Source organism: Eurypyga helias, unplaced genomic scaffold, assembly GCF_000690775.1.
Source record: "Eurypyga helias isolate BGI_N326 unplaced genomic scaffold, ASM69077v1 scaffold14121, whole genome shotgun sequence".
NCBI classification, from domain to species: Eukaryota; Metazoa; Chordata; class Aves; order Eurypygiformes; family Eurypygidae; genus Eurypyga; species Eurypyga helias.
In genome coordinates, this window is record NW_010229019.1 from 54,171 (window position 1) to 79,958 (window position 25,788).

Below are 25,788 nucleotides of genomic sequence, written 5' to 3' on the forward strand. Positions count from 1 at the left end.
ACTCCCGCCTGTATTCTGCTGTTGGCCTTCCTCTTGCACTTTTGCATCTAAATCCCATTTTGGAAGCAAGGCAACTCTTTGTGGTGGGCTTACCTTGCCTTCTTGCACTCCAGGGGTTTTTTGTTTGTAATCTTGTTGTTTTGTTGGGTTCAGTTTTTGTTTTTTTTAAAGACCAGCCTCTCAGTTTGTTGAGGTCTATCCTTAACACAGCTACCCAGGATTATCTCCCACCCCTAACTATAAAATGCTTCTGCACCCAATTCAAAAGAGAGCAGTCCATGACAACAGCTAATGAAGTTAGACCCTCCAGCAAAGGTGCAGAAGCCCAAGCCTTCAGCCCTCAGCTCACTGGTCAAGCACAGAAAACCAGCATTTACCTGATCTATCATTTTTCGCGCTTCCTCCACCTCTTTATCCTGCGACTCCGTCTCAATGGTGTATGTACCTGTCTCACTCACGCTGTCTTCTTCATCGTTCCTCCTGACCTGAGCTGACTTTACCTCCGGAGGTGGAGCAGAGGCAGGCTCTGGTTCTGATGATATAACCACGCGTGGAGCTACCGGCATGGGCAGAGGTGCTGGTTTCTCAGCGCTCGGCTTCCCAGACTGAACAGTCTCCCGCATGTACTCGGCCATAAAATCCTGAGCCATTTTAGACTTCCTCCCAACACTTCCGTAAGTTTTGGTTGATGTTCTGGAAGCAGAGGAGGATGATGAGTTGATTCTATCTTCCGTCTTCTCCCTCTTGAAGGAGCTCGTTCTTTGGGTCCCAGAGGAGCTGTTACTGGGTTTTCCTGCCTGGGCCCCAAGGTGGGACGGTGGTACCGCATTTCCTAGCTTCTCCACCGGCAAGGCGTTCTTACGTTTTTCAACCTTGGTCTTCAGCCCCGGGTCAGTGTCACTCTGGGAGGAGTGAGCGCTGTGCGTGAAGGACTGCGACCGCTTCTTCCGCGGCGTGTCCTCAAAGAACTCGATGACAAAGGCCTGCTTGTTGTGAAGCATCTCATGGGGATCACGCCTCATCTGGCGTTGCAGCCTGGTTTGCTCCGTCGCACGTTCGGTGCCCGTCGTCGTCGTCTCCTTCTCTGCCTTGGGTGCCACAGGGTCTTCAGAGTCGCTCTGCGTCCCGTCCTCGTGCCTATTGCCTGGAAACGAGGTACACAGATTTGACTTTCATATTCCAAGTTGCCACAGCCCTGTCATTACCTCCCAGTTGAGATTTAGCTTTTCAGTTAAAAAAGAAAAAAAATCTATTGGATTAAACAACTCAAGATACCTGCTGTGGTACAGGAATTGCATCCCACCAGAAGAAATAAAAGAGAAGGCAGCTGTCTCCGGACCCTACTTTCACAACTGGTTGGTTATCAAGTTATTAAAAACAATTAAAAAAAAAAAATCATTTAGATCCCAAGGGTTTCTGATTTTGTAATTCTGATTGGTTTAGATACCCAATGTTTTGTTTCTTTCTTTTTATCCTCTTAAATAAAAATAATGGCATTATTTTGCTGTTCTGCCCAATTACTACAGTCCAAGATCACCTCATTTGGTTCTGTTTCAGAGCAGAAATATCGCCACAGGATCAGCAGATAAACCCCACACACCGCATCCTGTGAAACCAAATCCCCATGATAAAAGACCAGATCAGTGCGTTAGGAATTCATGCACCTCTGAGCGCCAAGGTTATCGCACTCTGCAAGGGGGAAACAAATCACAGGCAACAGAAAAGTGAATCTGCAGGATTCTTTACTTCTCCTGAAGATTTAAGAACTGCACCATAAACCTCCCATGAGTTACACCATCCTATCACCAGCCAAGCAAAGGTTTAATCGTTCTGTAGAGTTCACCAAGCTAAATAAGTTTATAATTATTTTCCCTTATGTTAGCAACAACCATCTTTACAACCTTCACTTTGTATCGGTGACGCTCTGCCCCTCAGCACCTTAGTTCAGGACTCTGAGAAAATAAATTAAAGTAAAACAAAAAACAAACCTTTTTTTGGAGAAGGAAACGGGTGTGAAGGCACACAACACGATTCAGTCAACGACCAGGAACCTGTCATCGGGAGAACGGGGAAAGAGGTCTCTGCGCGCTAGACTGTAATATGCAGCAAGATATACTGGCTAAAATACCACGTGTTTGAAAGGAAAACTGCTCAAACCTACTTTGCAAGTTCTCCAGACACACAGGTGAAGACCATTTATTATCTCGAGTTAGCTGTGAAAGATTAGAATTTAATACAAGATCTATTCAACCCAGGAGTCAGTCCTCTGAATTTCCTAACACCCTCAGTGAAGGAAGTCAGCAAACTTTGCATTGTGCCTGAGGGCTGATAAGCTTTATCCTCAAAAGGGAAAGTTCTTAAATTAAAGGGTCTTGGCCAAGAACTCTGCTGACTGCAAAACAGTGAGGACACAAGGAAAACACACCCACCATGCCCATGGATGCCCCAGCAGAACACCACACACACACCCCAAGCTGCTAAGGCCTGAACTCTCTACTCTTGATGCCAGGTGTTATGTTCACCACATTGTTCCTGAAAGTGAACAAATGTTACTAACAAACCCCGATGGGTGTCTCTGATCCTGAAGTCCCAAACCTGGTAAGCAGCCAGTGGTAGCCTCCAAGACATCTTCAAATATAGCCCTGCCAGAAGAACATGTTACACAGCTATCGCAGATAAATGACACCCTGTCCTCTGCCAAAGCAGAGGTGGATAAACTCCTCAGGCCACCAACACTGTATGTTTTAATCAAATGTCCAGAAGCGTTGATTTCTTGATATGCAAATTATGCATTAAATTACCTCAGCTTTTTTCCATGCAAGTGCAGTCAGTAGTACTCCTGTGCACCACTCAGGAAAAACCTAGGACCAGCAGCAGCTGCCTAACGCTCTAGTTTTCTTCAAGAGGAAAGAGCAAAATTGCTGAAGCACATTTGTATCCTTGACAATGTTCTCCAGCAAGACAACAAAATCCAGTATCACAATAAAAAAACCCCAAACAAACAAAAAACCCCCACCAACAACCCAAACCCCAAAACCTTCTATCACACAGTCACAGTAGACTGAAGATAAGATCCTGAATAATCAAGTAGGGCACCTCAACCCTGTCCCTTACTGGGATGACCTAGAAACAAGGAATGACAACCAAACAGTTCAATTTCCATGTCATGCCAACCTCCAGGGCTGGGTATTGTGAGACACTGTTGACCATAAGGGCTTCTCAAAAAACTATACATGGAACAGCAAGTTGGAGATGTAATAGGCAAAAAAACTCCAAGGTATTGCTCCCTTTTAAGAAGGGCCTCAAGCACACATATGTCTGGTAACCTTCAATATGACTTCAACAGTTAAAGCCACAGTTCAAAACGATAGCTTTTGCAGAGGCCCCAAGGTAGTGAGAAGGCAGGAATCAGTGGTCTTCTCCTAGCTGCTCAGTGCATGGCCCCAGAGAGGCATTCAGGCAAACCAAAATCTTGCAATATATATACAAAGTCACATGAGACTCACGTGACTCCCACCAGCTGCACTAAGCACTGGGCTCCAAACTACACTTCAGACCTTTGAAAATCCCCAAAGAATTCCTCACAGCGATACACATAATTGGACACAGGTTCACGAAACCTGAAGTTTTTGAACAGGGCAGGATTTTAGAGAAGCTTTAGTTTAAGAGAAGAAACCTTCTTCTACAAACACAATTTTCTCCACTGGTGATCATGTGTATCTCAGCTCTATCCTCAGTCTCCGTGTTAGGACTTCTGGTCATCCGACCAAGTGGCACTGGTGATTACAGCCACCAGGCAGACCAGACTTAACCTCTTCTAGACTACAGCTAGAAAAACAAGGAGTTCCTTCAGCTAGGAGAAGTCAAGAGAAGAAAACCCACTGAAATACCTGTGTTTACTAGCCTGCTTGAGCACATGGAAATTACTTTAGATATTTAAAAAAATCAAAATCCTTTTTTCTCATCACTATTACCACTGATCTAGTGTTATAGACGTAGAGGAACCAGATTAGAGTGTCCCCAGACTGCCATCGCACACGGCTTGAGGCCCAGGTGAAGAGCCTGCTAGTCATATTTGAAACCATTAACAGTCATCACAGAAATATTCTTCATCTTGCAAATCTGGAGCAGATATTGAGTCCAGTTCTCCTTGACAAGGAGAGGGCTTTTCCCCATTTATTAGGCTGCATTTGCACAGAGAACTGTGTCCACATGACAAGACGTTCACTCACCTTTAAGCGTCCTCACATGAACTGGCAGGTCACTCTTTGTACTGTACACATCCTCTCCTGGGGACTGCCGTCTCATTAAGCTTGGGTCATTCTGGACAAGCCAGTCAGCCACTTTGCTCTCCGCTGACATCACTTCTGTATGAGCTGGTTCCTTACTATATGGTCTTCTTTGTCTGAGTGAAAATTTAGTTACGTGGTCTTTTATTTTTATTTTACCAGGAGTACCATCATCAAATTCAATGGTGAAAGAGGCATGACTCTGTACAACGGGGGCAACTACAGCATCAACATCCTTTGTTGGGATCTCATGGACCTGTGTTTCTGGAGATTTTGATGGCTGCTGAAATTCTTTAGTTGGAATCTCAAAGTAACTTGGCTCTCTCCGGAAGCCAAACACAGACTGTTCTTGGGCATCTCTATAAGCAGAAATATTACCATTCAGTTCCTCTTCATGTTGGGTTATCTCTTTTGATCTTTCTACAAACAGGGAAGAAAAGGCAAGGAAACCTTAAATTCACAAATATTAGCTGAAAAGGATTAAAGAAAAAATACAAGTTCTGTTTTAGATAACTTTGTTCTCTGGCCTCATCACTGAAATCGGTGCTTAATGCACTGCTGTGGTCTGAGCAACTTGTTATTATATTCATTTTGTCCTTTCTTCCGTGGCTCCCCAAAGCAAGAGCTGACACACATGCACAGTTGTATACTTTGAGAGAACCTACGTGGTTGGTGGCATTTTAAGGTTTCTGTATGCCTGTGCCGATACTGAAGGAAGATCCTGTCTCACTTACATGCACACCTGCTCAACTTTCCACAGTTCAAAGGAAAAGCTTGAGCGTGCAAAGCCAATCACAAGCATAGTCTTGCTGGATCAACACCTAATTCTGCAACATCAACAAGGACAAAAACGCATTTTTCAAGTAGTACCCAAACTTCTCGGCTAGAGAGTAACTTACTTATTTCCACCTCCTGGCAGGGCTGCTAATCACAGCCCCCCTCTGCCAGAGAACAGATACGCTGCACGTGCCTCAAAATAAAACACTTCTTTGGGCAGTAAAGCATATGCTTGATAGAAACATCAGGTTTACTGCACAAGTGAAAAAGCTGCCTCTTCCATGCATACAGATTCACAACAGAAGCAGTAAGAATAAATGAATTCTGAAGATGATGAGGTGAGAAACAGATTGCTTCCACATTAACCAAATTCAGTCAACGCATCAGCTCCTAAAGTGCCTCCTAGATAACAAGCTGCTGGGAGACACAGTGGATGGTTTATTCAGCTGGGCTGCATACAATCACACATACAGCACTGCTGTAAAACCAAGTCTCAGTCAAGCTGAGCAAGGCCTCTCTACTCCATACCGAATTATTCCACAACTGCTCTTCCTCAACTTCAAATCATAGAATCACAGAATGGTTTGGGTTGGAAGGGACCTTAAAGATCATCTAGTTCCAACCCCCCTGCCATGGGCAGGGACACCTTCCACTAGACCAGGTTGCTCAAAGCCACATCCAGCCTGGCCTTGAACACTTCCAGGGATGGGGCATCCACAACATCCACAACAAATATTTTAGAGGAAACATTTCAATTTTCCTTTATTATGGTTTCATCAGCAGCAATATACACATAGGAATGTGCAAACAGGAGCACAGAAAAGTGGTAATTAAAGCCTTGAAGCAGGATGGTTTCACACAGTAAAGATCAAAAGTGTGCAGAAATTTTGTCCCCCTCATCTTCTGCCACCTCAAATCACCTCCATTACCTGAGTAATGTTCCTCTTGCCTTCTGTCCTCCTTGTTATTTGCATCATCTTCCCCCCACCAGGAGGGCTGCCCATAAAGAGGGGTGCGGTACGTACTGGTTTCTAAGAAAGAGGGTAAGCAAATACTTTGACACAGAAAACATCAATTCATGAGGTTCACACAAGTCAACCACATACCAAAAAGGGAAAAACAGCAGGGTCAGATGAGATCATGTACCTTTTACATTGCAGTTATAACAGTAGCAAATTATACATAATGATGAGTATGTTCAGGCTTTTTTTTTATTTCCCCCCTTTTGTCTTTTTTACATTCAGCTGCAAGATGCTGATCTCACCTCCCTTCGCCATCTTTCATAGCTGTGTTTCCCAAATACTGGCTTTTCTCCCATTCTAGCCTCATTATTCACAGGAAGTAGAAGATTTTTGGCAGGACTAACTACAAAACACTAACCACAAAATTGTCTGCAACTCACCTGCAATTCAGGTGAAAATCAGACTTATTTCCTGATCTTAACTGGGAAGACTTCAGCTCTGTTCTTAGATGTTGCAAGGCCAGGATTTTTTTTCCAAACTATTCACTACTCCCACTCTAAGTGACACACATCCCACAGAAGGAAATTCTTGAGGCATTACAAATTCAGGGAAAATGGTAAAACCATCTCCTTACGCATACATGAAGAAGTAAACTCTTGCTCTCTAAAGCTTAAAGTAAACCAAGTGAATTCCAGAGTCACTGCAGGACAGTTTTTTCTCATGGAAAAGCATCTCTCAGCAGAGCCAGGCTTCTATCGTTTTCTTTGCTCTGTGAGCAGTCACTGGAAGATCAGGGCTTCACTGCAACAGCTGGTACCCAAAGGAGCTGATCCACTCACTGCTTCCCGCTTTGTCTCCCACAAAACAAGACTGTGTGTTGGCAGTGCCTTGGGCTGCTGCTGTTTATGCAACAAGTCAAAAGAATACCCCTCAATTTACCAGTAGTATAGTTATTATTATTATGCTTTTATAATAATTCAAGAGAAGCAAATAAAGTAGCTTTTGTTCTTTCATCTAGAGGTGATAGAAACACAAGGATATGGCAGGGGCTGAGGTTAAGATCCAGCTTCATCAGCTGTTTCTGCCTCTACCCATAACAGCCATCAGCACACACTTCATTGGCCACGTCTTAAACCCCGGGTCCCGTTACAGAGCCATAGCCGGGCTGCTACTGCCAGCTGCTGCTCAGCTGGTGGTTTTAAAACCACACACTGCTCTGTGGGAAGCAGCCCTCAACGAGCCCTGCAACTGTGCATTCCCTGATTTCACACGGACATGACAGAATGTAGTCCTTAGCATAAGGGAAGGAGGAGAGGAAGGGGGATTAAATAAGGCAAAGAAGAAAGCCGCATTTTATGCTACTGTATCTAAAGCTACACAGACCCAATGGCCACTGCTTCAGATGGGCTGTTTTTCTAGAATAGTTCCAGAGATATATAAGCTCATACACTGACAGTCCACAGGCAAAAATTTTGCTTTACAGATGCAGCCCACAGGCCCTTTTCAAGAGATCTTCTTCGTGTTTCAAAATTAACCACGCTGCCTCCCTTCGCACTGAGGATCAAAAGAGGCTGAAAGTATTACTCTCCCTTCTGCCTAGAGTGCGTGGAAGATAAAATGTGTTCCCATTATGTAGGCGGCCTTTGGAAGTTCAAAGGAGGAAGCATTTCTCACCATGAATAAATTGGAATTGCCAAGCGATAATGTTTCATAACTGAGGATGGGTAAACCACTCAAAGGAGAGGGGAAATAAAAAAAAGAAAATAAAAACCTATTCACAAGTTTGTCAATGAACAGGGACACCCAAATGTAGGGTTTGCTCTGTGCTAGGCTGAGTCCTGCTGCCACAGAACCTAGCAGAAATCTAACACCCTTGCTTCATGCCATGACTTGCCCACTTCTGACAGGCACCCCACCCCAACCACAAGGATCTACTCTACCAACATCAGGCGCTTCTTCTAGGCACACATGGCAACGGATTATCACCCTCTGAATTACAGTATTACCTGCTGGAGTGAGCTAGAGGAGGCCACGAAGACGGTCAAAGGGCTGAAGCACCTCTCCTATGGGGACAGGCTGGGGGAATTGGGGTTGTTCAACCTGGAGAAGAGAAGGCTCCGGGGAGACCTTATAGCACCTTCCAGTACCTGAAGGGGCTGACAAGAAAGCTGGAGGGGACTTTTTACAAGGGCCTGGCGTGACAGGACAAGGGGTAATGGGTTTAAACTGAAAGTGTGGAGGTTTAGATTAGATATCAGGAAGAAATTCTTCCCAGAGAGGGTGGTGAAGCACTGGGACAGGTTGCCTAGAGAAGCTGTGGATGCCCCATCCCTGGAAGTGTTCAAGACCAGGCTGGATGGGGCTTTGAGCAACCTGGTCTAGTGGAGGGTGTCCCTGCCCATGGCAGGGAGGTTGGAGCTGGATGATCTTTCAGGTCCTTTGCAACCCAAACCACTTTGTGCTTAGGGTTGATGGCCATGAGGCAGTCATGGCCAGGAGAAGGAGAACAACATTTTGGGGTGATGGACAAATCCATTAACAACGTTCAGCTGTGTCTGGGGTAACTCATGCCTAAAGGTCAACAGGGCACAGTGAAGGGCTTAGCCCTGAAGAAACACTTACAGAATCACAGAATGGTTCTACCTGTGTCAGATTAACATGATTAATTATGAAAGCTCCTCAGTGGTTTATTTAAGTTGGTGGTGGAACAAATCCTCAGCATACTACCCTACAGATGACATACACAGACCACCTCACACAAGAAGCATCTCTCCCAAGCATGGACGCTGTTACTGCCTGCATCTTGCAAGGAGTTGCCTCATTAGTTCCTCTCCAACACATCCCAGCCCCTCACAGGATCCCAAAGGCCCCCTAGTCTAGAAGATTCTAGTTACCTGTTCCAAGAGCTAAGAGAGCTCACATCCATTCTGCAGGCCCAACTTCTTCCCAGAAGCTGCTCCAGCCCCCAAACCTGTGTTCAACCTGCATACTGAACACAGGACCTACAGCCTTTGTCCCTGAGGAGCTCTCCTACTACAGGGAAAAAGGTAGCTGGGGAGCAAGTCAGCCTTGGTCGGACTTTTTCTGTTGATGGGGAACTTTGGTATTGAAAGAAAAGCTGAAAAGGGGGTGAGGGGGGAAATTATAAAGAATGAGTCAGCTTCTCTGACTTCTCAGATTTCCCCTTCTACCCTTAAGAGCCCTAATAGCTGATTGGAAATTCCTCAATTCCCCCTCTGACAAAAGCTAGCACAAAGCCAAAACCCTAGGGCACATCCAGGAGCAACTACAGAGAGCGCATCAGGTTGGGAGCCACTCCACTGCGCTCACTGCACAGCAGAAGGTCCCTCCTGCTCCATGACACAGAGCTCACGTGGCCCCACGCAACGCCCTGTCACAGCACGCGTAACACATCCGCTCGCTGCTGTTGGTTTTCTTCATTCCTTCCCTCTCTCAGCCTCCACAATAAATTGGAACTTCATGTTAAAGACTGCAAGAAGTGCAGATGGAAAGCCAAGGAGTCAGTATCTTGATATTTGGGGACAGTTTCAATATTTTAAGAGCAATTAATGTTTCCACTGAGCCTTCATAGTAATTCTCGTTTTGAATAACATCATCAAGTGACACATACACCCTTAGCTACTGCTGAAAGCGGACAGATCCTGAGCCAGAGTAAAATTTCCCTGACTTTGGAAGAGATACATGAATTTGCTGCCCTACTGATGTCAGAAGCTTTTGCCCCTTCTAATTTGCTAGCACAACCGACATGACACCCCTCCCCACTCCAGCTCTAACACAACAATATTGTATAAAAAAGGGAAGGGGGAGTGGAGAAAACCATGATAGGAAGGCTAAACCAGATGGCTGTGACAGCAGCAGGCCAGGGAGCAGCTACATATGCAGCTGTGCCAGGGGGCTTTGCTCCTCACCATCTGGGATGCATTTTGGGTAGAGACCTCAGCATGGACCTGCAGCATCCAGTGCAGCACATCTACCTGTGTCCTGAAACACACTTACCACCCTGAAGCCACTGCCTGTCTATTATATTTTAGTGTAAGACGGAAGCTCTTGCAAGAGCAGAGAGACTCGGGGCTTGCCCAAGTCAGCGGTGGAGCGAGGAACACCAATGCAAACCAACTGCTCAGTCATTTTAATGACATCAGACTTCCTCTGGTTGATGGCAGCTCTTTACCACCTCTCTCCACTCCCTGCCAGGCTGCCCAGACGGTGCCAATTCATTTAGACATGTTTCTTGGCTCATCAATTCAGGCAGACAGCCCGAAAACCATCCTCTTAGATAACTGAATTGAGGTCAGCACAGGCATTCAACCAGATAAATACTGAGCTACCGGTGACAGTGTAATACAGGGATGACCACTGACATACACATGTTCTGCTCCTGGATTTCAGTCTTCGAAGCAGTCACTCAGAAGAAAAAGTGACAGCTGTTTTAGTGCAGAACAAGGGAGGTCCAGTTGTTTAATGAGTCTGGCAAGAACACAGCCTGTATTAATTTAACGAATTAATACAGAAGGAGTGATCACCTGAAGGTGAGGCACCACAGCAAGAGAAAATGAGACGTGTCAATACAAAGGATGTACTTACGGAGAAGTGAATCACACAGACCAACACAAGGGCAGGACCAAAAATACAGTCCAAGTGATGAAAGAGAAAGGAGAAAGCCCGTGTTAATGCTGCTTTCTGTCAGCCAGTGGGCAGAAGAGCTTTCATGACAAGCATGCAGCTGCCTCTGCAGAAGGATCTGATTTCCCTTGAAGGATTTCCCCTGTGATCAGCACGGGACTGAGGGCTGTGCTCCGCCCAGGTCCTCACAAAGTTTCAAACTGTCACAAGAGAGACACGGACAGCAACGGCGAATTTCTTTGCTGACAGAAGCACACGCAGCTTTGAAGCTGTCTACAGCAAGTCATAACAAAAGCATGAGAAATCCAGCTTGCTTTAAGTCAAACCATTTTTGATTCATTATTAATCACAATAATGTCCATCTTCAGAAGATGCAGAGTAGGCTTCTTACAGCGGAGGCCTTGGGGAACAAAAAAAGATGACCTAGCTATAACATTTTAAAATTGATTCCTTACATCTCTGCTTTTAACTCCTCTACAAATAGAGTATTCAGACCTAGTAGAAATAACCATAAAGCAATTCTCTGACTCTTCGCTGCAGTATTTATTTCACACGTGTGTGGCAAACCCGAGCCCTGTTCTTTTGTAGCTGTTGTGAACATGCACAGATCCCAGAGGCTTTCAAATCAGGCTGATAATCACAAATTTATTTGTATCAATTACAAGGTCAAACCCTTAACATGCTGCAGGTACCACCACCCTAGCTCAGACAAAAAGCAGATACACCATCACCACTCGTCTAAATTAAAGGCTAGGGTAGACCTGCCTGTCTAAAGAGCTATTAACATGATCTCATGGGGAAAGCAGCCAACGACCATGGAAACCACTTCACAACTGGATACGACTCCCACTGCCTCTGTCCACGTCCACGCCGCCTGCTGACTTCAGCCCTGGACACCAACAAGACTTTCAAGTCGGTCACTCTGTTAGGAGGACTCCCTGATGACACGGACACTAACCCAGAGAGTGAGCCTTTTTCACAGATCCCGGGAGCAGATCAAGCCCTGCCCTGGTGTTCTGGTGCTGCCCAGTTCAGCTGGACGCTGTGGGCAGCCTCCACCCCTGGAAACTCATGCCTGCAGCGGTTATTCAGGGGGGCGTCATCCAATTCAGTGCCATCAGCCTCTGAGCATTTAAAAAATAAAAAATTAAGATCAGCCTGAGGATTAACTATGAGTCGAGACAAGACGACCACAAAGTAGATTATCTCATCCAGTACCTCAACTCAGGTAGCAACAGATGGGGATTGAGAGTTTTAAAACCTGCTCAGTTCAAGGCTGTACCTGACCTTCTTATCACTAAAGGCTTTAAACATGAGAGCCGATAGCTATTTTTAGCATTAACTAGCTGAAATGTGAGCACTTTCCTTATTCATATCCATATCCAACACACAGGGCTTACCAAGCTCCTTGCCTCAAACATTTCACAAAGACCGATGATTTTCTGCTTACAGGCAACACACACCCAAAAGCTGCAAGTTCAACAGCATAAAGACTAAATGGCTGAGCTGTTTCCCATTCACTTGCTGGACCCCTTTATCCTCAGTCCCTCACCTCCTCCCATTTCTAATCAGCTCTAATTGTTCACATTGTTTCGTTAAACCTCTCCCCTGAAAGCTTGCATTCCCTCTGCCTCTTTTTCACTCGGGCCCAGGGAAGCAATCCTTCTAAAGGCTTTTGTCACCCCAGACCTTACTTTAATTAGGCAATGCAAATTCCTAAATACCTACCGGCTTAGCAAAACAGCTCTTTCCCCAAAGCCTCTTTCTGCTGCCACGAAGGAAGCCCACTCCCTGTAAGAATACTATATTCTTCTTTCTACTAATTTTAAATTGCTGCCACTCCTCCAAGCAGCCAAGGAGAAACTGTGCATGTGTGCAGCTGAAGACAAGGTGAATTAGTCACATCGAAGATGAAAAAGGGACGCACTCATCATTCCGCTCACGTGACAGAGATGGTTTTTGGAAAGCGAGGCTGTGAATTGATGCTCAGACTTCCTCTCTGCTTCCACAGGCTTCAGTCCAATCCAGTAAAATACTTCCAACAAAAAGTCCCGAATTCCTCCATCTTTCAGTGGGCTTAGCAGCACTTCAGATTTTTTTTTATCTGTCAGTCAGTCCCACTGCACATGACATACTTCAGCACTGTCCCCCTGTAAGCACTCACAGCCCTTTTTGCCTCAGACCTATGGTTTGTGCCCACTAACGATGACAGAAGCTTAATGCAGGTCTGAGAACCACACGCTAGAGAAATGGGTCACCTTGCTAAAGTCACTCAATGTCCTGACTTTGAAGGTGTTCTAAATACCAACCACTTGAGCTATGTAGGTTAAAACCAACCAGTGTGTATTTTGGAAGGTGGCAAAAATAAGAATTAGAATGTTCATGCAACCAAGCAGCAGCAAACGCAAACTGGTTCTGGTTACCGGTCATGCTTTTTGAGAACCCCATGCCCCTTGAAAGGCAGCTGGTGAGATCTCCCTCCAGTGAGGTTTACCTCTTCTCACCCTCCACAGTGTCATGGTTAATCATCACCAACTTCATCCCCTTAACTGCACATTTGTGAGGCAAAGTCCCTAACGCCACATCCATGGGGGAAGGTGACGCACAGACACAGCTAAAGCAACACAAAGAAAGGTTTTGCAGTGTGGAAAATGGGAGTCAGATACACAGGTGCATGTGCTTCTACACAAGGCTGGAGGCAACAATGAGACCAGGAGAAAAATTGCACTGATTTAGTATGCTATGTCAGCTCAGAGGGATTTTTGTAAAGACAATACATGGGAGATTAAGGTCAGCCAACCCACTCCAGTTAGTTAACATGAAGCCTGAACAGTTTTACCCAAAGTTACACACTGTTCTAGAAAGCTGCAGTATCTGGACGATGTGACTTAGAGACAAGATGTTGTCTCGCTTTACTTGCCCATCCTCTTCCCTCTATTCATGTCCCTGCTTCTTCCTCCAACAGACGTAGTGGGCAGTCTCTCTGCCAACCCTAAAGCTTTGCAATCACTCTGCCATCCCAGTGCCACAAGACAACCTCTGGCAGTCATCTGGGATGCTTTAAAACCACATTTGTTCCTCCCATGCATCATCAAGCTCTAGAAGGCCACCAGCTGAACTGGAGAGAGACCTGGCAGGGCAATAGGTGCAGGAGCAGGAAGTTGGGTGAGATGGGCAAGACAAAACTGCTGGGGAACAGGGAAGAAGCAAGTTTGACAAAAGGTCCTTAAAGGAAGGCAGCAGTGGGTAAAAAAAATGGAGAACAGAAGGAATTTTTCAAATGGAAAAGGTTTGCAGCTGGGGAACAGTGAACCTGAAGCAAACATCCCCCAGTATGGCAGTCAGTGTTTATCCCACATATTGGCACATTAGGAAATACAGCCATTTAAGATCATACAGTGCTTTTTGAAAGAAATGGCTGGTTGCTCCTCTGCCGGCCAGCACCGCATCACAGCAGCCATCCATCTTCCACTCTGAGTCACCATCTCTGCTCAAACACCAGCTCACGATTAGGAAATTAAAAATAGACCAGACAGGTGCCAAACAACTTACCAAACCTGCTCAGCCCACGGGTTCTCCAGCACACACACAGTGACAAGGCATGTATGAGCCATCACACCAGACGATTTTTTTTTCTTTTTTTTTTTTTGAGGCCAAATCTCCCAAAAATGCAGAGTCTGGAATGCTCAGAGGTTTAGAAAGATAACCCTTCTGGAACAGCTCCTCCACCCAACCCACACCACTGCACTGTCAGAATCATGACCCAGTGCAGGGCTGAAGCTGCACTTTGTTCTGAATCTTGATTAACTGGTTCCTGAGCAAGTACCTGTAATTGCTTTCCTCTCTCCTTTCTCCAGCTTTGCTTGCGAGGACTCGGTGTAGACACCGTGCTCCATGGGCTGCTCCGCCCTCTTCATTGCCGTGCCTTTGTAATTCATCTGAAGTTGGCTGGTGTATTTCTCATGCTGCAGAGACACAAGCAACAGTGGCAGGGTGCCCGTGCAACCTGAGTGCTAGCCCGCGACAAAGACAAACCACCCTTTCCCGCAAAGGGATCACGCAAGGGCAAATACTGCAGCTACGTTCTGCAACGCGAGGGAAGCACACCCCAGCAGAGGCTACCGCAGAGCAGCAATGCCAGCTGAGGGGCTTTCAAATACCCCGTTTGGAAGCCATTAAGTGACAATTCTAGTCCATAAGAAGGTCACACTGACTTATCTCTGCAAAATAGCTAATTAGGAAATCCTTTAAAGAATAAACTGAGGAGAATCAGAACTTAGGCCATTTTCCATTCAGGATTCAAATCCTGAAATCCCCTTGGTTCTTAAAGCAACATTATAAATTCTTTCAGGCCATTCATCTGCATTATCTCCATTTTTCAGCAAAGGGAATTAAAATATATTTTAATTATTTCTCTCCAAGCCCTCTCTCCCATCAATTCCACCCTAAAACAGGCTCCACATTAACACAGTACATGAGCTATTTAAAAGTGGGTTTAATACAAGTAAATTAATAAAAGGGTGTACCCATCCAGATTCAATGAATCATTTGCCCAATCCTAGTTGTCACATCTTCAATTCTCTCCAAGTCCTAAACATGGAACCAGGGCTAAGAAGACACGTCTGCTAGCCAAGAGGTGATGCTTGGCACTGACAGCCCAGTCCTTCAGCTGAACATAACAGCTTTCTTACCTACAGGGGGTTGCTCTTCTGCCTTAGATAAGAGGATGCTTGAATACTTGCTACTGAACTCTTTGTTTCAAAAACACCTCACTCCTAAGAGGACTGCTCAGTAAGTAAAAATTGCAAGCTTGAAGGCAAAAATGAGGTAATACAGGAATAAATTAAGCAAACTTTAGCCTACTGGAGGAAGTGTAATGGAGCTGGCCTAAGTCACCAGGCTTAGAAAAAGGCATCTGAACTCAGCTTCTGGGAGGGAACAAGTTCTGCTGTGCTTCATCCACAAGCTAATGGGCTGACTGTTTTTTAATACAATACAGCTTTAGTAATCTTTTTTGTTGGCAGTCATGTAATCATGAATAACTTGATCTACATGTTAGCACAGGGATAAGAGATCAGAGGTGAGATAACTGGGAAATGTATCTCTTTTCAAAGGAAGATTTTTTTAAGTCCCAACCCAATGACAGTCTCACATTGTTGAACATTTCACTACTGTCAAGAGTATTTAAATATTTCAGTCTACTTGACCATTACTGGAGCACTTAAATGATTTTTTTTTTTTTTAAATGCACCTGCACCCAGCCACCCTTACCTTTAATGCTTCTTCCGGGACTTTGTGTTGAATTTGTTCCAGGACATACATGTTAGAATGTAAGGAACTTGTTAAGGAAACAGCAAAGGAATTGGATTGACAGAGAAATCTAGCATTTAGTCACAGAAAAAGAACAAGCTCATAAAAATCAGAGAAGCTTAAAATACACAGGGTACTAGAAGTTGCCTGTGCTGTATCCCACCATGGTCATAGAATCACAGAATGGTTTAGGCTGGAAGGGACCATCTAGTTCTAGCCCCACTGGCATGGGCAGAGACACCTTCCACTAGACCAGGTTGCTCAAAGCCTCATCCAGCCTGGCCTGGAACTCTTCCAGGGATGGGGCATCCACAGCTTCTCTGGGCAACCTGTTCCAGTGCCTCACCACCCTCTCCGGGAAGAATTTCTTCCTGATATCCAATCTAAACCTCCCCACTTTCAATTTAATCCCATTACCCCTTGCACTGTCACTACAGGCCCTTGTGACAAGTCCCCTCCCAGCTTCCTTGTAGCCCCTTCAGGGACTGGAAGGCTGCAATAAGGTGTCCCCGGAGCCTCCTCTTCTCCAGGCTGAACAAGCCCAATTCTCACATCCCGTCCCCATAGCAGAGGCGCTCCACCCCTCTGATCATCTTTGTGGCCTCCTCTGGCCTCGCTCCAACCAGTCTATATCCCACTGATGCTGAGGGCTCCACAGCTGGATGCAGCACTCCAGGTGGGGTCTCACAAGAGCAGAGTAGAGGGGGAGAGTCCCCTCCCTCGACCTGCTGGCCACACTTCTCTGGATACAGCCCAGGATGCGGTTGGCTTTCTGGGCTGCCAGCACACACTGCTGGCTCATGTTCAGCTTTTTGTCCACCAGGACCCCCAAGTCCTTCTCCTCAGGGCTGATCTCCATCCGTTCTCCACCCAGCCTGGTCTCTCACGCATGTTTTATGACAGCATGCAATCACATGTGCTGGCCAGACCCACACCAACTGAAAGGCAGCAGACAAGGGGAAGAGGACAGGAGAAGCTTGGAGCTCTGTGCAGGACTTATGGGAGCAACCAGAGCCCTGACTCAACTCACACCCTCCTCCTCTCCAGCTCACCAGTAGCTCCAGGCAGACCACTCTGCCCCTTCTTGGCCAGAGTGCCAGGGGGAGAATCTCCTGAGCTCTGGACAAGGGAACAGTAGAGTTCAGCTCCCTGCAGGGATGCCTGGGACTATGGGGCTTTCTTGCCCTGACAAGGCCTTTCAGCTGCTCCAGTTCCTGGATGAAAAGTAAATCAGGTCATGAGCCGCTGTGACCCCTTAGGAAGGAAGGCGTTCAACGTGGTTGAGCCCAGGCAATAATCCTCTGCAACGCTGCGTAAAGAAAAAAAAAAAAAGGGAGCATCTGGCAATGTTATCATGAACAACCCAATCAGCACAGCACTGAACAACGGGGAGGAAAAAGGAAATATGGAAAATGTTAGACTAAATATAAACCAAGTGATATTGGCATAGCAGTGAAACTCCGCACAGTCTGTAAGTGAAACTCTAAACGGAAAAGAGACAAACGCACTTATGCAACAGTACACAGCTGACTGAGACCTCAGGAGACGCTGCCATCCACACCAAGCTGAACGTGGTGTGCACAGAAGCACTGCTAAAGAGCGGCACTGAAGGAGAGGAAGAGACTGTCTGTAACTGCCACAGCAACAATGCTGAAGTAAAAAGATGACTGTAAAACCTACATTCTTTGAAGTGTTCCTGTTGAGGGCAATAAATTCTACAATTCATAAATGCAATCATTCATTTCACATGAATATCCATGTAAGGGCTGCAGGACTAAACATTCAACTCAGCTGCTTAGTGCTCAGAATTGCTTTCTATAAAAGTTGAAACCCGTATCGCAGTCATTAAAACCCACCCACGCTCTAGGCTCTGGCTTATGCCTTTGCTAGACTGGAGTTCACAGTAAATCTTCTACGAGCTTCTCCACACATCTAGAGACCAGAAGATACATGACCAGCTACATCAAAAAAACATTTGCAAAGCTGCAGAGTCAAGAAAAGCTAGAACTGAGGTTGCCTGTGGGACTGTAACAGGTTTCATCACACATGCGCTGGGACGCCACCTCTAAGGACAGGATCCCAGACGACAGTGCTCTTTTGCTGGGCAGCACTCTGTAAGGGGCTAGTCAGTATTCCCCCCCTTCACGTATGCCTGAACCCTCATCAACTGCACCCTTTTCAAATACTGATCTGAAGGCAAATAATCTTTCTTTTTCTTTCTAATTTTTTTTAAAGATTCAGCAACCACCTCACTTAAAAAAAGAAATACCACTGTGAAGCAAGGATTTGTTATTTATAAAATGGCAAGAGACACTGAGAGACCAAGACCAAAAGTATGATCTCACACAAGGCCTAGAAAACCCTCTTTTCCAGCAGATCCAGAATTGCACACACATCAGTTGAAGCACAATGAGCACTCCTGCACTGTCACTGCTCAGAGCTGAGGTACCCAGATCCTTGGAAGACCAGGGAGGCTCAGACTGTCTTTGCTGCTTCAGCTGTCTGGGCTCCAGCAATGTTGGGAGTATTTCAAGGGCTACAGCATGGCCAAGCACAAACTGATTATCCACGGTGGAGAAACGAAAGCTTACAAGCCATCTAAAGGCTCCAGGAGGCAAAACAAACACCCTTACTCATTAGTCACAATTATCACTGCTAACTCTCCATGCAGCAAACAGCACAAAACTCAGTCAAAGACCATGTCCCACTCGCTTTTCAGACGAGAAGGATATCATAGCCGAAGCGAATGACATCATTCAGTTTTAGGGTGATGTACTTCTGGTCAGGAATCCTCACGTCATTGACGAATGTCTGCAGGAAAGAAGCACAGGAATGGTTTTGACTAAGGGTATCAGGCTGATAGATCTCAGAGGGACAGGGCTCCTGGAGGATACCCATGCCCATGTACTGCACACATTCAGGGTGCACTAGCACAGTCAGCCAGGCGAGGAGCTAAGGTCTCTAGAAAAATCAGCACCAGTAAGTAGTTCCCATGGGCACCCCAATTATGCTTCAAACATTTGCTCTTAAGGGACCTCTAGGAGATTTACCTTTCCAGCAACTGCAAGTGAAATTTTAGTCCCCGACTTGAACATGTACATGAGGTGCCTGAAGTTAGGAACTTCAGATGTTCTCGGTTCTCCTCCACCATTCACAACCAGCAAGAGCAGCAAACAGTGCAATAAAAGCTACAGCAACTCATGCTCCAATTGCTGCGCTGGGAATCAGCTTTCTACTGGATGTTAAAAGAGACTGGTATCATCCCCAAGGCCTGACGTTTAACTAGCAAAGCCTGTCGCAGAGGAAGAGGGAAGTTAAAATGCACAGGAAAACAAGCATTTGCAATGGCATCATCGTGATGTTTGAGGCCACATTGTCCAAGACACCATATATCAGTATATGAGGCCTCTCGCAGAAAAAAAAAAACAAATCACATACTCATTTTTCCAATGCTCCAGGAAGTTAACTGAGGCCCAAAGAAACTAAGTTATCCTTATAAAGGTGCAAGAAATGTGCTTCATAGCTGTGAATAAATGTCTTGGATGCCTGCTCTCTGAAGGGACCCCCTTAAGGAACAATTCTCGCAGAACAACGGAGGAACAAATCAAGCACTCGTGGATGTCTTTCACAAATAAGCCTCTGTTCTTTTGTAATAACCCAGGCCAAATAAAAATAAATCAGGAACTGAGGTGAAGAAGTGCCAGCATACTCATGCTGATCATAGAATCACAGAATCATAGAATCACTAGGTTGGAAAAGCCCTTAGAGATCATCCAGTCCAACCGTATCTGTCCACCACTACACCATATCTCTCAGCACCTCATCCACCCGTCTCTTAAACACATCCAGGGATGGTGACTCCACCACCTCCCTGGGCAGCCTGTTCCAGTGTGTGATAGCCCTTTCGGTGAAGAACTTCTTCCTTACATCCAATCTAAACCTCCGCTGGCGCAGCTTGAGTCCATTCCCCCGCGTCCGATCATCTGTCATTAGGGAGAAGAGACCACCACCCACTTCTCCACAACCTCCTTTCAGGTAGTTGTAGGCAGTGAGCAGGTCTCCTCTCAGCCTCCTCTTCTCAAGGCTAAACAAGCCCAGCTCCCTCAGTCGCTCCTCATAAGACATATTCTCCAGACCCTTCACCAGTTTTGTGGCCCTTCTCTGGACACGCTCCAGGACCTCAATGTCTTTCTTGTAGTGAGGGGCCCAAAACTGAACACAGGACTCGAGGTGCGGCCTCACCAGTGCCGAGTACAGGGGGAGAATCACATCCCTGGACCTGCTGGCCACGCTGTTTTTGATACAAGCCAAGATGCCGTTGGCCTTCTTGGCCACCTGGGCACACTGCTGGCTCATGTTCAATCGGCCGTCGATTAGGCACTCAGTGACACCAGGAGTTACCCTACCTCAGAAGGTGGGATTCACCCAGCCTCACAGACCAGGAACCTGCTGCTGCATCTTCGTAGCCTCCATACAAATGTAGCTACACTCTGATGAATCAAATTATGCTAGAAAATGAATTTACATGCTTTCACCACTGAGGCACAGTCGTCTTCTGCCTCCTCACCTCAGCCAAGCCAAATATGCATGATAAGACCAAATATTAACCACAGAGGAAAAATAAATGCTAGAGCAGGAAACTAGAACCTCAGCAGACAACAGCCCCTAGCTTCCTGGCAATTTACAGAAGAGCTGGTGAACAGGCCTGTAATTTCAGAATAAAAGCAACGAAGCTAGTTAAAAGGCATGGAATTCCTATTTGCATGGGGTTTGTTAATATTTAAAAGTCCCACAACAGTCAGATCTGGAAGAGGAATAATTATTTGCTGAATTTTCTGCAAAACTAAAGTCTGCAAGACAACCCATTTTGATGTTGCTACCTATTCACTCATGGTTACTTCAAATAAAATAACCCAAGGAAACTGCTTATTGCCGATAGAAACATTAGCTTCAAAACCAAAAGACCCTTTGAGACTGCAGAATCAGCAAATCCTGAAATTGAAATTAAAATCAAGGTCCTCAAGAGTGATTTCTTTAGTTTCAGGGAGAAAAACAAATTTTCATTAAAATGTTCAAATAAGGACCTATGTTTCCTTCACACAAAATAAATTCAGCTTGGCCACAACAGTCTTCAACAGAACTGGGATTGGCCAGCTGCAGAAAATAGGCATAGCTCTAACTCCTTTCACTCCAATGCCCCTCTGAGCGTAAGCCTATTATTAAAATGTTGTAAATTGATATCTTTAGCCTGTAAAGAAAGAAGAGAATTAGTGGTATGAGCCTTCCTTCTCTTAAAAGCAGAATTTTCAGTGGCTATTTTGCCACCATCAGTTAAAACACATGGTTTTTGAAGTAGGGATCCAGCTAGAGTCCAGACCAGTTGCTGGAAATATTCATTCCCACTTCAGCAGGGCTTTCTGCTTTCAGCTATTAAGCTGAGAAGGATTAACACTCATTCTTGCTGTTTTCAGATGCCAGAAGAGGCAGAACACAAGTTTCTGGGTTCAGCCCGTGTTTTTGTGGTTGTGAAGGTGGAAGGCTTCTTTTTCTAAGCCCAAAACAATAAGGGCAGTAAAACCCCTACTGGGAAGACAATTATGTGAATCTAGCCTAGACCTGCTCCTGCAGAGAAGCAGCTCCACTGGTATGAAGCAGCCGCCAAAGAGAGGAATGCTCTGATGGTAGGACAGTTTTAACTACGGCTGTGTATTTAAAAAAATCACAGAATGCAGGTGGGCTGACAAAGCCCTCACTGAGCTGCCCACCACCACCGTGTGAACTGGGACCAGAGCAAGGGTTAAGATTCAGGCAGGCTCAGCTCCCTGTTCTGGGCTCACATTATCCCTCAGTCTTCACACTAACAGGCTCAAGGCAGGCAAAAGAGCAATTTTCTATTATTAAAAAAAAAAAAAAAAAGCGGTGGTTCTAAATAGTTTCTCCCCAAAGAAATTAAATGTCTCATCATCCCATAAATCACTCCATTCATTGACAACTGAATTGCCAAAAGGTCACCCTGTTCATGCCGAACAGCTACTCCAGAATCTTCACCAGTTTAATGTTAACATCCCCAAAATGCGACTGAATTTATTTCCTCCTCTTTTGCTAGAGGCCCTATGATTTTGTGAGCCCTGAAGCATGCTGCAAGGACACCAGAAGAAAGGGAGAAAGAAATACAATATTCACCAAAGCTTTCCTCTTCCAAGAGGAGATGCTACATGACCTCCACCTCAGGCAATGCAAATACTTATGTATGTTTAGCTTAGCCCATGCCAACAGTGTCAGTGATCCAAAAGGATCTAATGGTAGAATTAAGTAAGCACACAAGCACTCGCAGACTCAGCACACCACGTGGTCGCCTCCACCAGCTGGGAGGTTTGCTACTTACGCCGTTCAAGCTCCCGAGATCCTTCACCCAGTGCTCATCTTTCTCTTTGTCGTAGTTGATTACAGCGTGCTGCTTATCGACACTGCGGGACTGGCAATGAAAGCACAGTGAATGTGAGACCCGTCAGGCGTAAGAGACTGTTAATCAAAGCAACATTTAGACATTAAACTAATTTGGTATGGGGCAGGGGGAGGCAGCGGGGAGGAAAGCAGGAAGGATTTACTACTATAAATAACCAAAGGATAAACAGTAAATGCTTCAGTGAACTGTTTTGAACAACCATGGAAGACAATACACTATTTGCATGGAGAGGAAAAGAAAAAAAGGACAAAAAGAATCACTGAAGGCTGTCAACACTATGCCATAATTTCAATAAATTATATCAATACACACTGAAAACAAAACCAGTCAAACTGAAAGCCTGGGGGACAGGATCTCGGCCAGTGTGAACTAGAAGAGCCCCATGTTTCACCAGCTAAAGCCAGTGGCCTCATCACTAGGGACATTCCTATTTTGGATGATTTCTTCCTATTTTTCAAAGGGAAAAAATGGTTTTCTTAAGTTACAAATCAAACTCATTCACAAGAATGTATATTGTCCCTAGGATTATGTCCCAGAGTTCTGGGACATTCTAGGAAAGCATTCTAGGATGCTTTCCAAGTTGGGGGGAGGTTAGTGAACTTGGGATGAGAAAGAAAGCAATTGTAGGAAAATTCAAGTTTAAAGCTAGGTTTGAGAACACTGAATTGGGCAGTGATTTGCCCTCACTGGCTTTACCACAATGCACAAGTACCATCTTACCTTCAAAACAGAGTATGACACTTCAGCAGAAGGAAGAAGTGTTGGAACAAAACCTCTGAACACTATATGCTTAAATGTTAAAGCTATAAAGACAACAGACTGTACGTAGATCCACTGCCTCTCATAACTTGAATTCTTGCCGCAGTTGACCTCAGCCGGTCACTGGAACTGGTCACTCCATCAGCATGTGACGCTGAGACCTCCCTGGTATCTCAGGCCAGCGGAGGGCAAGGCGTGCTACCAAAGCAGGGAGATGAGCCAGGCCTTAAATCAGCTCATCCTCCTCTTCCTGGGCATCAACCAACAAGTTCTTGGTGAAAAGTAAGTCCTTCCCTTTTCCCAAGCACAAACATGCTGGTTTACACAGTACTGCTCTCAGCAAGCTGTTATCTGCTTCCTTGCAAGCATGCAGAGGCAAAGACTGTTTCAGGGGAATTCCTTGGGGAAAACACAGAGGATTTTTCCAGATGAACTGCTACCATTTGCAGGAATTTCTGCCCCCACCAATGTCAAGCACATCAGTAGTATCCCAACAGCTGATAAACAGCAGCTCCTCCTCCTGCAGAGCATTTGTCAGCCCAAGAGACCTGTCCACCAGAATAACCCTAAAGTACCACTATGGAGTGAGCACATCCTTGGCCAGAAGACTGCCCTTCCACCTTGCCATATCCCCTCATATCATTCATGACATGCCACTGCAAGCAGAGGCAGTGAGGAGAGGGGCAGGTGATTCCAAGCCTCCAGCTGCCTCACTAATTCATTTATCCGTACACTGCTGAATTTACAAGGTGTCAGCTCACGGGTCCCAGCTGAAAAACAAGGCAGAACCTGACGCTTTGCTACCCAACTGGTGCTGCTCGGACAGCAACAGCTCAACTAAAACAACCGACAGCCATGGGGACAGGCAGAGCCAACGCAGTCAGGGGCACCCACACCAAGCCCTAAATGTGGGAAGCGATGCACAGTGGTGCCCTCCCAGGAGGGGCACACACAAACCTCTATCCCCGTGCAATCCCCACACTTGGCGTCTGACTCCAACCTCAAAGTAAGGCAGTGCGAAGCTGCTGTTCACCACAGATGCAGCCTCTCAGTCCAGGTGCAATCACCCAAACGGCTGTGGCAGGTATATGCAGCGTGAGGATGGTTGTGGGATACTGCCCAGGACCTTCACCACATCACATGGCCCTGAGGACAGGAATATCCCCAGCCATAGCCTCACGTATCACAGCAGCTGATGCTACGCATACAGGGGTCGTACCTGACCTGCCACCCAGCCCCCCATGCCCTTTGTCGGGATGGGAGAGGGTCTGCTCCCACTGCCCTGCCTGCCCAGGGCCCATCTCTACAGCACCTGGGCTATGGGGGCACTGAACCTGGGCTGGGGCTCCCAGAAGGCTCACCACACCTCACCTGCAAAGGAGAAGGGAAGACTGTCTGCGTTCACAGAACAGGTAGAAATCCCCTTTCCCCATCCACAGGCATTTATATAACTACATTTCATCCTGCTGGACTCAAAGCCCACAGTGCACAGGGGTCCTGCCTGCACAGCACAGATCCAAGTCCCTCTGCTACCCAAAATTGTGGGCATCACTGTTCCCAACTGGATGTGAGGGACCATTGATTAACTGGTGCAGCAGTGTTTGCTTTAGGTTTTTACAGCATGTCAGAGACTGATTTAAAGATTAACAGAGTTTAAAGGTAGAACAATCCTCCTAGCCCGCTTCCAAGGGCAGAAAGGCTTCCACTCCAAAAAGCTAATCCAGACAAAAAAATTGAGTAGATTTTACCTTGCACCAAGTCGTAGGTCATTTTAAAAGGTTTATTTCTGGGAACCAGCTGTCTCCCAAAATTCAATTTGCCCAGCATCTGACCCTGGTGTAAGTCAGCACTGCTTTTGGGCTGCTGTATTTTACAACAGCTGACTACAGCCACCGAGGGGTCCCAAACCAGACGCAGGTCATCACAGGGGAGAAGAGATATATTCCAGCCACATGATATTCCCCTACATAACAGCAGGAAGAGGTCACCAAAGAAACCAATTTATGCCAAAATTTCCCATCTTCCAAGGAAGTTTCAGCCATCTTAAAGATGGAGTCAAAATTATATGCAAAATTGTATCTGATATTACCTCTCAGCATCTCTTCGAAGAGCACACCAGGAATGCAACAAACAGTTACACAGATTAAACTTGAGTGAATTTTCATGCTTTTGTGGAGAAGAGAGAAATTTTCTTGTGTTCATGTTAAACCAGCAAACATCACAGGAACTGTCAGCAGGAGCTCCTAAGGGCCTATCTCCAAGCAAACTTAATTTAAAATAACTAAAATCACAGCTTATTTATTTTGATGCAGACTTGCCAAAGGTCATTCTTACTTGAGAGCTGAGGTGTGGTTTATTTCAACATCAGTCACATTTAACATAAACCATTCTTGCCTGCAGTGACAACAGCAACCCAGCAGTTGATCATGCTTTTGTCCTCAGAGCAAAGCAGATTGCCTCAATCCCAATTCCAAAGAAAAGATTGACCAGTTTCCAGACTGGTAACAGCCAAGAGCCTGAAAACAGTCCTACAGAAGTCACTTCAGCCCAGCAGGCCAGTGGTTTCTCATGCATGACCCAC

The 25,788-nt window shown here is 45.8% G+C and overlaps 1 protein-coding gene across 1 annotated transcript in view; it reads right to left on the bottom strand.

The window, feature by feature from the left end:
* CEP170B (centrosomal protein 170B) overlaps positions 1–25,788 on the bottom strand; it is a 55,674-nt gene that overhangs the window by 20,253 nt on the left and 9,633 nt on the right. The window contains exons 2-8 of the mRNA XM_010160240.1: positions 22,368–22,457; positions 18,715–18,793; positions 15,944–16,002; positions 14,499–14,637; positions 5,996–6,097; positions 4,233–4,709; positions 378–1,144 (exon numbers count right to left, since the gene is read on the bottom strand). Of these exons, the coding sequence (XP_010158542.1) occupies positions 378–1,144; positions 4,233–4,709; positions 5,996–6,097; positions 14,499–14,637; positions 15,944–16,002; positions 18,715–18,793; positions 22,368–22,457 (1,713 nt within the window). The remainder of the gene's footprint in view (positions 1–377; positions 1,145–4,232; positions 4,710–5,995; positions 6,098–14,498; positions 14,638–15,943; positions 16,003–18,714; positions 18,794–22,367; positions 22,458–25,788) is intronic.